The sequence below is a fragment of the Bos mutus genome, chromosome 28 (genome assembly GCF_027580195.1).
Source record: "Bos mutus isolate GX-2022 chromosome 28, NWIPB_WYAK_1.1, whole genome shotgun sequence".
Lineage (NCBI taxonomy): Eukaryota > Metazoa > Chordata > Mammalia > Artiodactyla > Bovidae > Bos > Bos mutus.
Window position 1 is genome coordinate 36,541,494 of NC_091644.1, and position 13,446 is coordinate 36,554,939.

Sequence of the window (13,446 nt, forward strand, 5' to 3'; positions counted from 1 at the left end):
TGCAGGCAGATTCTTTACCATCTGACCCATCTCCCACTCTCAATCCTAACAACACACAAATCTTATCTTCCCCCTTAATCCTCTACTGAAATTGTTAGTAGCACCCTCTCTGCTCACAGGCCGAGTCTCATCTCTCTCCAGTTCCCGAGGGTCCCAGATTTGGTCACATAACCATCCCTGAAAGCCACCAATACTTCCATCTGCCTCCTTCTGGCATTTAAGGTTCTAGGGTCCTGGATCCAAATGATCTTCCAGCCTCACTGCCTCAATCTGCCAATACTTCAGCACCAGGCAAAGTTAGTTGTCGCTGACTCTCCTCAGAGCATTCCTTCTATGAGGCCTGCTCTCACCCTGCCCCTAGGCACACATCCTCAAGTCTATTTCTGTGATCAGTAAATATCAGAGGTGACAGTATCATGCAGCCATTGATGGACGGTAAGGCCGTGCAGCAAACTGGATGAAATGAGATCCAGTTTTCAAACTGGATGAAATGAGATCCAGTTTTCAAACTGGATGAAAACTTGTGAGATCATATTATACAACAAAAGCAAGATGCAAAATTGTCTGCGAACAGGTTTTTTTAAAAATAATTATCCAGATAAAAATATATAAGGAATACATCAAAATGACAAAAATAATTATATTAGAGTGGTGGAATGTTGGATGAGTTTATTCATTTTTCTAGATTCCAAATTCTATTTAGTTTGGTTTTTAAAATATGTGTATGTTTCAGGACTTCCCTGGAGGTCCAGTGGTTAAGATTCTGTACTTCCCCTGCAAGGGGTGGGGTTTCCATCCCTCATCAGGGGAATAAGATACCACATGCTGTGCAGCACAGCCAAAAAAGAAAAATAAATTAAAAAAAATATTATATGTGTGTGTGTATGTATGTTTCAAAATAATTTTAGATTTACAGAAAATTTGAGAAGATAATATAGAGCATTCCTATATACCTTACGGTGGTTTTCCTTATTAGCAACATCGTATATTAGTATCACACTAATAATACCATATCAATATGGTATGGTATCAATATAATATCAATAATACCCTACCAATATCAATAATTTAATGTGGTTTTTAAAACTTAAAAAAATTACAGTTTGGTAAAACCAAATAACCAGCATAAACAGAGGAAAAAGTAATTTTTTCATAACCTCTAACTCCAACTTAGCATCCTCATAGTTACTATTTTTCTTATTATCTTGGTCTCCTCTTGGCATGGATTCTTAACTAAAAACTGAAACAAATTTTGCTCTGCTATCATTTGCCACACATGTGTGCATGTAGTTAAAATTTTATTATTTGATTTAAAGGTTCTGGGAAATATTTTCTATAAACATAAAGAACCATGAAATTTTTTTTAAACAGCTGAACCACAGCCACATCTAGAATCTAAGCTGTGTACACTGCTGTTCAACGAGTCTAGAAGCTCTGCTTGGGTCTGGTCTCCTCCTTATTCCCCCCATTGCCTCAACCCCCACCCTGAGTATTACACATCTAAGAACACCCAAGCTCAGGACACAGACTTGGTAAGTACCAACTGTAACAAACTGGACAAGTAGGATAATTCTAATTGCTGGGGTATTGATTTCAATTTACTAAAAGAAAAGGATTCTTTATGAAATTTTATGAGATGTCAGTTTTCCATTTTTGATAAACAGGACATCATAATGTCTTCCCTTGACATCATTCAAAAAACCTGGTTAAAATTTAGATCTTACATAGAAATGGATTTTAGTTTATAAATTAGAAAAATCAAAGAAACAGCAAATGATAAATATTCTAAAGAATGTATTTTCAACTTGCTTTTAAAGTCTGAGCTACAGAAAATGAAGTGTTGTGTTGTTGTTGTTTTTTTTTTAACATTTCTCCCCTAGTGAGTTTTCTTTGTTCTAACTGCCAAGTTGGTTTCAAAGATTCTTTCTGGATACCTAGCGGTTAGAACAAGTCCTACAGATTATTCAAAGAAATAACCAACTGAAGTAGTACTTTCTATAGGAAATAAAAAGTGCTACTGTTTTATAGGAATATATGACATCCTGTTTTAAAACAGAACTTAAATAAAAATCTCAAATAAGTCCCCCTATTTGGGGTGGGGGACCTTCCCATGTGGTTCAGTGGGTAGAGAATTTGCCTGCAATCCAGGAGACGCAGGCAGATATGAGTTTGATCCTCAGGTCAGGAAGATCCCCTGAAGGAGTGCATGGCAACCCACTCCAGTATTCTTGCCTGGAAAATCCCATGGAGAGAGGAGCCTGGTGGGCTACAGTCCACAGGGTTGCAAAGAATCAGACACGACTGAAGTGACTGAGCACGCACCCTGCTTTTTCAGTTGAAAAATCTTTTTTCCATCTTTGAAGATAGTCTATACTTGATCAAACCAGAACTATAATACTAAAATTAGAAAATATACTGAATAGTGTCCTAAAACATATTCTGTATCTAATCTTATATGATTTTGGAAAATCCCTAACGCTAAACAAACAACATAACATTCTCGTATCTTGTCGCAAAAAAATGTGAGGAGCAAAACTTTGTTAAACAAATTAAGGATTGTAAGAAAGGAAAAACTTATACTAAGTTTTCAGTGAACCTGCTGCTAAGTCGCTTCAGTCGTGTCCGACTCTGTACGACCCCATAGACGGCAGCCCACCAGGCTCCCCCGTCCCTGGAATTCTCAAGGCAAGAACACTGGAGTGGGTTGCCGTTTAAGTTCACTAAAATAGTTGAAATTCAGTCACTGTCGAAGTCCAGCATCAGGTTATAATTCCAAGGAAAATGCTGAGTATCAGGATTAATAAATAAGAAAATGGTATTTCCAATTGGTGACTAAAGACTGCCAAGTTAAAGTTAGAAGTAGCACCACTGACAATTTTCAAGAGAACTGTGTTTATGGTTAAAATTGCTTATCTTATCAACTACTGTATAAGTCTATGACAAAAGTGACTTGATTATCTAAGAATATCAGTATTATTGATTTATTACTGGCTGATGCTTTAACAGCAAGACTAAAAAAAAAAGTTAATCACTCAGTCGTGTTCGACTCTTTGCAACCCCATGGACCACAGCCTGCCAGGCTCCTCTGTCCATAGGATTCTCCAGGCAAGGCAAGCTTCAAATCAGTCTTGTTAGCAATTAACTTGGTATTACAGACAGAGCAGGACCCAGCCAGTCTGTCTTGAGGCAAGACATCCTTTTTGAGACTTTTAATGTCCTAACTATAGTTATAGTGAGGAATTGTGTAGTTTTGCCAATGAGCTTTGAATGAGTAAACAGAGATAGACTGGAAAGTATCAGAAGCAACTGAAGCACACGGTGACCCAAAGACGCTTCTGGAAGGATGTACAGTAAGTCCCCTACATACAAACCTTCAAGTTGAGAACTTTCAAAGATGTGAATGTGCGTTCACATGTCCAATCACATAAATTAGTTCACGTGTCTGATGTACATGGTCATGTGTGTGCATCTTCTACAAGGGGCTGTGCTTTTGTGTGCTTTACTGTACGGGACTGTATGCAGTCAGGAGTACAGTACCTTTATTTCAAGCGCATGATGTCGGAAGCAAACGTAAAAGCAGCAGTGATACAGCTGGTAGTGCTAAGAAGCGCCAGCTGTTGTACTATATACTGCAGTACTTTTCAAAGTACTATATTGTAAGGTTGCTGCTGCTAAGTCGCTTCAGTCGAGTCCAACTCTGTGCGACCCCATAGACGGCAGCCCACCAGGCTCCCCTGTCCCTGGGATTCTCCAGGAAAGAACACTGGAGTGGGTTGCCATTTCCTTCTCCAATGCATGAAAGTGGAAAGTGAAAGTGAAGTCGCTCAGTCGTGTCCGACTCTTAGCGACCCCATGGACTGCAGCCTGCCAGGCTCCTCTGTCCATGGGGTTTTCCAGGCAAGAGTACTGGAGTGGGGTGCCATTGCCTTCTCCATACTGTAAGGTTAAAAATGTTTTATTTTTCGTGTTTGCTTTGTTATATATTATTTGCATGAAAAGTATTATAAAACTATTACAGTACAGTACTATACAGCCGATTATGTTATTTGGGTACCTAGGCTAACTTTGCTGGACTTATGAACAAATCAGACTTACAAACCGCTCTCAGAACAGATCTCATTCCTATGTAGGGGACTTACTGTCCTTCGCAAGGTGAATAGTAGAAGGTGCCAAGTGATTCTCAACATTTTGGTACATTTTTGTCTGATCTGAAGTTTCAAAAAACAAGCACTCTTCTAAAAGCAGAAAACAACAGCTGTATTTTGTAAAAGGACAATTAAATAATATGTTAAAACTTGGTATCTGAATGAAGTAAAAGTTTTATAAAACATTACAAAAATGTCTTGAAACTACCCAGTTTTGTTGAGGCTTTAAGAAAAAGTTCCCATCCACTGCATACCAACAACAGGCAAAAGAAAGCAACTTTCCTTTCTAACTCAATAACACTGATGGTCTGTTGTTGGCATATGGATAATATTTATTTCAAAGAGTAGAGTAAAGCTACCCAGTTACTAAAAGTCACAGAAGCTATATAGACACACCACATTACTGGGATGCTTGAAGATCATTTCCACACTTATTATCCAAAGATCCTGTTCTTTATTTTTAAAGCTCTAGAAGATAATTACTAAATAAATTCTAGTTGGATTACCATGTGCCTAGGGGTAAAAATATAACTGGCATTATTCTTACCTGGTGCTGCACATCGGAATTTGCTGGGCAGTTCAAAGTAATTGGATCACACTCCTCTTCTATGTATTAAAAAAAAAAAAAAAAGATGCTCAGCTTGATGAAGAAAGCACATGCTCTGTAGTATAAGGCCTAAAATGAAGACTTAATATTACATTCTGTTTACATCTGGTAAAACCAGGAGGACCTTGAGCGGCCCAGTTACAAGTTCCCCTCCTCGCTCTGCTCCTGTGGACAAGACCCCAGCTAAACAATTCTCCTTCTCAAGGGGATCAGGCACAACCCTTGCTTATTCCTGAGCTGTGGGTTTCGGTTCCCTGCCAGACCACTGAGTTATTCAGACAATTACATCCTTCCCCAGGAGCCCTGGGGCACACACCCGTTTACAGGACAGCCTTGTCACCCGCAGCCCCTGGTTGCTCACTCTGTTCCCAAGCGCAGCCCCTGTATGACCCTGCATGGCGTGCAGCATCGTCCTCCCCCAGGCCACGAGGCTCCGTGACTCATAAGCTGCTGTCAGTCTCACCTGCCAGATGTCCTGTGCGTGGCCATCCTCATAACCCCATGGCAGGATCCCTCCCTGGCCAACGTAGTGAACAGGAGGTGATTCAAACTTTCCCCTCTGATCATTTTACATCAGGTTCCACGGTGTTGGCTGTTTGACTGACAGTTTACTAAGCCTTCAGAGATCAGGGAGTGGGATAATACTTATCTTGATAGCTCAGCCTCCTAAAAGTCAAACTGAAACCATTTCAGTTCTAAAGTGGGGATTGCCAGTGAAAGTCAAAGGAACATGATAGACATGTGAAACATCTAATACTTCTCATAATTAATTGTGAGGAAGGAAATTCCATTCTTACGCTGTCTTACGTATGTGGTAACTTCACAGCTCCCCAATTTGTGGTGAAGACAAATACATTAAAAGCTGATCTGGGGGACTTCCCTGGTCGTTCAGTGGTTAAGATTCTGCACTTTCACTACAGGGGGAACAGGTTCCTTCCCTGGTCGGGGAACTAAGATCCCACATGTCATGTGGTATGGCAAAAAAAAAAAAAAAAGCTGAATTTTTCCATTAGATTTTACTCTTTAACCATAGAATTCAGTATCATATTAACCTTGAAAGCTGACAGAAATACAGTATACTATGAAGTTTAGTGGCATGTAAAATTTTAGAGTTATAAAGCCTTACACAGAGAATCACTTAACTCAAGGTTCAAAAGTTAGGACTGAATGACAGATTGATTGATTCATCCATTACTTATTTTCACATTCTGTAACATGCATTGACCTACTACAGACTGAGCTGATAGATTTGTTCATGTAAGGGGCTATATTTATTGCTGCCTACATGATTCTGACTCAAAGGTCATTTTTCCTTAATATTATTATCTGTGAAATTTAAACTAAAAGCACGGTCTTTTACTAAGATTCCATATGGTATATTTTTCTTTTTTAAATTTATTTGGCTGCACTGGTTCTTAGTTGCAGTATGCAGGATCTTTGGTTGCAGCATGAGAGATTTAGTTCCCTGATCAGGCATAGTACTCGGCCCCTGTGCGTTGGGAGGGCAGGGTCTTAGCCACTGGGCCACCAGGGAAATCCCTACACCATATCTTTCTAAGCTGGAGCAATGGAGATCTCACCTAGGCTTGTGTTCCTCATGATACAGTTCCAGTTCTCTTGCATAAGAATCACTTGACTGTCTGTTAACAATACAGATTCCTGGGCTCTACCTCCAGACTTTCTGGTTTGGAACTTCGGGGAGTCCAGAAATCGGACACCTAACAAGCACCCCATAGAATTCAGATGCATCCTACTAAAGTGATTTTTCACAGTGACAGACATTTGATTTCAGTCATATTAATTCTTGCAATGGCCGTGCATGCTGGGCATGCTCAGTTGCTTCAGTCATGTCCAACTCTACGTGACCCTATGCACTGTAGCCTGCCAGGTCCATGGGATTCTCCAGGCAAGAATACTGGAGTGGATTGCTATGCCCTTCTCCAGGAGATCTTCCCAACCCAGTGATCAAACCCAGGTCTCTTATATCTCCTGCATTGGCAGGTGGGTTCTCTACCACTAGCGCCACCTGGGAAGCCCCTCACAACGGCCAGTGTCATCACTGTTACCCGAGCACTTTTGAAAAGGCAGGGCTTTTTATTTCCCAACACAATGTTAACTTGAAATTAAAAGGCAACTTTTCTTACATGGCCTCCCAAACACTCCTGTGGTCATATCCTTCTCACTCCCATCCACCCTCCAGTAAAGAAGTTTCTAGAATGGTCACCTTTGTACTGGGGGAGGGGATTATAATTTGGGGGAGGGGCTTTAACTGTTGGTTTGCTGTAACAGGAGACTGTCAAGAGTCTGGGTCAAGGTTGGGTGGGAGGCAGTGAGCTGGTGGGATGAGTGGGACCAGGTAACATCATATCACGCAGACGAGAGAGGTTTTTAGTTTCATTTTAAAACAAACTTAATAGCAAAATACCATCAATTAATCGGCAAAATGAGAAATCATAAAATACAATACATTGGCTTGCTGGTTTCAGGGCAGACATTTTTATTGGGTTGGCCATAAAGTTCGTTTGGGTTTTTTTTGTTACAGGCTATGGACAAACCCGAACAAACTTACTGGCCAACCCAACACTTCCGAATTATTTTAATGATTTCCTCAGTACTTGTTTATTTTCTCCTAACTTTTCCAAACTGAACTACTACATTTCGTTAACAAAAATTTCCAAATATCACCCATGTAGAAGTTCAAATTACACAAAATTATTAACAATAAAATCAGTCTATTTCTCTTTCACTTTACATTCGCTATATAATTTTTTTTGAACAATGAAACTCAGAGAAAAATGAAGGTGATAAAATTTTGATTAAATCAAATATATTTTTGTGCAATTTCCCCTCACTAGGAATAGCCGCTGAAATATCAGAATTTTTTTTCAAAAGACATTTTTCTTTCAAAATGTGAAGAGCCACATTCCTTCTAGAATTCTCAAGCCAGTAGTTTCTATAAGATATAGGAATTCATGAAATAAACTGAACCCCAATCTTAAATGAGTCCTGAATTTAGTGCCTAAAGAGTCTCATGCTGCTAAGTCACTTCAGTCATGTCCGACTCTGTGCGACCCCATAGACGGCAGCCCACCAGGCTCCCCCGTTCCTGGGATTCTCCAGGCAAGAACACTGGAGTGGGTTGCCATTTCCTTCTCCAATGCATGAAAGTGAAAAGTGAAAGTGAAGTCGCTCAGTCATGTCCTACTTGTAGCGACCCCATGGACTGAAGCCCACCAGGCTCCTCCGTCCATAGGATTTTCCAGGCAAGAGTACTGGAAGTGGGGTGCCATTGCCTTCTCCAAAGACTCTCACAGAGAACCTATAGCAGACACTTGACATAATGAACCGCCTGAAATCTCTAAAATCAGGGGAGGCAGAAGCTACACATTTGTTCCCAAGAAAACAAGTATTATCACATGTTTTACCTCAAAAATATGCTGATCACTGAAATTACACTGGATGCCTACAGTTGACTTACAGTAAAAAGAACAAAATTCAGACCCATTTTTGTTTGGACCATGTTGAGGAACAGTGTTATATTGTCCATAGGGAAACTAGGAATATACTAGAATTAGGATGAAGATTTTGTGAAACATGCTTCTTTTCTTAAGAAAATATATTTTGAGGACTTTTTAATCATACGGAAATGGTTCAAGCTAATTACAAATGACTCCTCTATTAAATATAGTTCAGTTCAGTTGCTCAGTCGTGTCCGACTCTTTGTGACCCAATGAATCTCAGCACGCCAGGCCTCCCTGTCTTTCACCAACTCCCGGAATTCACTCAAACTCATGTGCATCGAGTCCGTGATGCCATCCAGCCATCTCATCCTCTGTCGTCCCCTTCTCCTTCTGCCCCCAATCCCTCCCAGCATCAGAGTCTTTTCCAATGAGTCAACTCTTCGCATGAGGTGGCCAAAGTATTGGAATTTCAGCTTTAGCATCAGTCCTTCCAATGAACACCCAGGACTGATTTCCTTTAGAATGAACTGGTTGGATCTCTTTAAATATAGTAGCCCCCTAGAATTCACTTATGTGTCAGAATCTGAATCTGTACTTAATATAATTCGATTACATTTACTTTTAATCTATAAATTAGCCTCTTCACTAATTTATGTGGGCTTTGTGTTCCTAAAAACAACAAGAACATTACCATAATCATTTAACACTGATATTGGCTCCATTATCTTTAACAAAATACTGCAGACATTAAATTGTTGTATTATCAAATGCAAATGTTGGAGTAAGTTATCAAACTTCCAGACATGGTTCATTACATTTAAGATCATGTATTTCTTGGAGAAAAATTATGTGCTTAATAATGCTCTTCGACCCCATGAATAAAGACAGAGGAAAGGTCTAGAGCATGGTTTTTATAGTCATGTTACTTGTCAACTCACCATTGTTTTAATTGAGGTTTTGTAAAACTTAAATTATTGAAGAAACAGTTATAGTACAGTTACTGTATTATCAGGCTGCTAAGCAACAATCTTTTTCTCTTAAAACAGGAAATCACACTCAAGATGATAAAAACAAAAAAAAAAGATTTCAGATGGATCAAACCATGGCACTGCATTCCCAGAGTCACTGTGGCTCGGTTTGTGCTTAAAACAGTGGTTCCACTCTCACCTCTGCTCTGAGAGCTTTCCACAGTCCTCAACCCTGATTGATCACAGTCCTCTTGCCAGACTTCCCTCCACCCTGTCTGAAGCTCCTGGGTGCCAGGCGCTATTCTTGTGTTTGATTCTCACGAGCACCCTGGGAGGTGGGATCTATCATATCCTAAGCTGTGAAGTCACCTGCTAAGTCCTCTCAGAGCTGGCGAGTTTTACCAGCCCGTTCTCTCCTACACGTCTCATTGGAGGGTACACCACATTCTTGAAGCTTCTTAGGCAGGCTCTCAAAGGGAGGTCTGAGACCCACTCACTCAGGTATGCATTAAAACACAGGTTTTAACCCTAATCTCCCACGTGTCTCACCCTCCCCTACCCCACACCCATGTGTAAAATAGCTAGCTAGTGGGGAAGCTGCAGTATAGCATAGGGAAGACAGCTCAGTGCTTTGTGATGGCCTAGATGGGTGGGATTGGGGTGGTTTGGGAGGGAGGTTCAAGAGGGAGAGGATATATGTATACATATAGCTGATTTGATCCGTTGTACAGCAGAAACTAATCCAACATTGTAAAGCAATTATCTTCCAATTAAAAAAACAACAAACACGTGAAAAACAAAAAAAAACCCCTACAGATTTCTGGGCCTGATCCTAGACCCACCACACGATGATTTTGGAGAAGCAGGGCTCAGAATCTGCCTTTTAAACTAGTTCCCCAGATAATTCTTCACTGCACCCTCCCTGAAGTCCAATGAATACTTACTGCCCAGGACAGTTTCCTATCTATGCTGGTGTCTTGGCCTGAACCTCTCACTTTCTTGCTGAACTAGACAGTCACAGGGTGGGGAACTCAGGATGCTGAGAAGTCATTCAGGGAGAAGAGGAAGGGAAAGGAAACAGGCAGGGAGCCAGCCTCCCCTAGAACAACCAGGAATTGGGCTCAAAGGTGGCCTTCAGGCTCTTTTCCTTACACCACTGCCATTCCTGGCTGAAATTGTGTTGATGTCATTTCAGGAAGCAGGGGGACGAGTCTGGTGAGTAGAGAATGAGAGAAGGGGACTCAGCAGAACCACAGACTTGACCACAGATGGGCCCTGGCAGGGAACTCCCTTCCGACCTGCAATCTGGCAGTCTTGTGATACCCATCACCGCAAGGAGGCTGCGGAAACCCACAGCAGGCTGTGCTGGGAAGTCCTCTCTCTCCAGGAAGCTGGGGAGGCCCTGCCAACTCTGACGCTGGTCAGATCTGCTTGCTCCCCACCCCACCCCTTCACCCTGGGTTGTCAGCAGAACATAAGGTAAGTGCTCCAGTGTGATGGCCACCAGCTCGTTCTCCTTACTGGATACAGCCTTGCAGACTATAGCCTTGGACAGGCTCAGGCGCCTTTCAGATGCGTCTGCACCACACCTGAGATGTTAATCTGTGGATCATGAAAGAAAGCTCTTTTTGCTTTGGGACCTGACAAGCATTCCCTTCCCCTTGTCTGGCAATGGAACCTGTGGTTTGAGTAGAACTGTCTCCATGCCCTCCACACCCACCATCTCACCTCAAGGCTCAGACCTGGTCAGCCCTCCATCCTCCTGGACCACAATCAATATGATCGCCACATGACGAAGCTGCTCCTGTCTCAACTGCCCCTAAAACTGAGCCATGTGTGCCGGGGGAAAGGCCCCCTCTTGTTCCACTGTCGTAAGCAGCACCAGCTGAAGCTGGAGGTGGCAGAGACCATCTTTCCCACCACGTGGGGAAAACTGGCCCGAGAATTGAGTCAACACAGAAGACTGAGCCATGAGAGTCAGAGAGAGGGGTGGGGAGAGAAAGAAGAAGAAGCAGGAGATGAGGAAAAGAAAAAGAGAGAGAGCCTGAGATACCATTTTAAATGTTTGGATTTAACAGACTCAAAGACACTAAACCACCAAATCCTTCCTCTCCCCTTTTTCGTTTTTATTGGTTTGGGGCCGCACCATGCAGCATGCAGAACCTTAGTTCCCCAACCAGGGATCAAACCTGTGTCCCCTGCATTGGAAGTTCAGGGTCTTAACCACCAGGGAAGTCCCTGCTCCGCCACCTTTTTAAACTAATTTGAGTTATATTTCTGTCACTTGCAACCCACAGTCCTGGTTGTCTTCATTTTAAGCATGCTAAAAACACCATAGGAACTTGAGGTATCATTTGATCTAAAATCACTTCTAGATTTTAATTAAAAAATCCATACTACAGATGATCAAATCAGGCACTAAATTATCCATATGTTTCTGTTCCACAATTTTAACAAATGAAAACTTAACTCTGACTAGTGCTTTGTTCAGGAAAGGAGAATAATCACAAGCACAAGTTGTTGCATTCACTGTACATACCTTTAGGGAGTCCTGTGTCTTGAATGGGATACTTGTCTGACTGTAGAAAACCAACAAAAGGGGAAAGTTATTTTTTTTAAACACCATAGTCAATTATAAGATCAAAGTGAAAAGAAAGCTTTGTCTTGGGAAAATCATGATTTTCATTTAAAACCTTGCAAGTTTTTAGCCTTGAATTTATCCATATCCATATCAAGCCTGACCCATGGCTTGTTTTGATTCTCAATTTTATAGAGATGAAATCAAATTTGATGAGATGTCAATGGTAGAACATGAAACAGAACAAGCCTTCAGCTCTGACCACTAAACCACACTTCCTCTCTTGTCTGCAGTGTTATTTTACTTCCTGCAGCTCAAAATTGAGGGACTGTCATATCTTTTCTCACCATTTGTGTGACATGCATTTGGGTCAACAAGCATGTATTCTGGGCAGCTCTCACAGCTGGAGAGCTCTGTCCTGGGTTGACAGGATCGAAAAGGTAAGTGTCCCGTAAGTTGCATGAAGATCAGTCACCTATTATGCACAATTATGCACAGTTCCTCAATGCTTTCGTTGACGGCAGTACTGTCACAGGGAATTCAAAAGAGCAAATGCTCTTGCAATCACGTATGTCTTTGTTGGTACTGATAAATATGCAGGTATCTAAGCTTCTGGAAACTTCTACTTCAGATTACACAATATAGTTGTTTTCTGTAGATTTCTATGAGAGAAGCTTGAATGTACCCAATTTCCCTAGCCTGCCTCTGACCCTGCCTCAGTTCCACCATCATCTCCTCTGGGCCTTTGGGTCCACGGCTCTCCAGCTTAAACAAAGCTGCACCTCCCAACTCTCCTGTAGGTCTCACCACTGTCTTCCTTGGACAGAGGAAGAAGAGAAATGCAGAACCAGGGATTATTTTTTTAATGGAAAAAAACAAACAAACAAACTGAGTTTATTAACATTATTAAGCTTTAAAATTAACATGACTTCCTTAACATAGTCCAATATTCTATGGATGTTCGAGTTTACATGGTTGTCATCTATGTATTTAATTTTGCTTATTGATCAGGAGTTAAAACAAGGCTGACATACAGTCGTCACTCAGTATCCTTGAGGGGCTGATTCTAAGACCTTCCATGAATACCAAACTTTGGATGCCCGAGTGGGATTTTAGTTCCCCGACCAGGGATGGAACCTGTGCCCCTTGTATTGGGATCGTGTAGTCTTAACCATGGAGAAGGCAATGGCACCCCACTCCAGTACTCTTGCCTGGAAAATCCCATGGATGGAGGAGCCTGGAAGGCTGCAGTCTATAGGGTCGCTAAGAGTCGGATACGACTGAGCGACTTCACTTTCACTTTTCACTTTCATGCATTGGAGAAGGAAATGGCAACCCACTCCAGTGTTCTTTCCTGGAGAATCCCAGGGACGGGGGAGCCTGGTGGGCTGCCATCTCTGGGGTTGCACAGAGTCGGACACGACTGAAGTGACTTAGCAGCAGCAGTCTTAACCACTGGACCGCCAGAAAAGTCCTATTCCATTTTATGGAAGGGACTTGGGCATCCAGAGACTCTGTTTTAAATGCCTTTCTTTGGAGTTTCTTTGGAGCAGAAGCCTCCAACGTCTTTCCACAAAAGAAATTAATCTTTATGTTATCAATTCAACCTTTGAAGGGCCTGGGGTTTAAGGTCAGACACACTGGTGGTCCAGCATGTCTATACAACTGAGCCCCAAGAACACTTTGG

The 13,446-nt window shown here is 41.7% G+C and overlaps 1 protein-coding gene across 1 annotated transcript in view; it reads right to left on the reverse strand.

Moving 5' to 3' along the window:
* EDARADD (EDAR associated via death domain) overlaps positions 1-13,446 on the reverse strand; it is a 140,306-nt gene that overhangs the window by 35,995 nt on the left and 90,865 nt on the right. Inside the window, exons 4-5 of the mRNA XM_070364718.1 lie at positions 11,721-11,760; positions 4,693-4,751 (exon numbers count right to left, since the gene is read on the reverse strand). Coding sequence (XP_070220819.1) covers positions 4,693-4,751; positions 11,721-11,760 — 99 coding nt within the window. The remainder of the gene's footprint in view (positions 1-4,692; positions 4,752-11,720; positions 11,761-13,446) is intronic.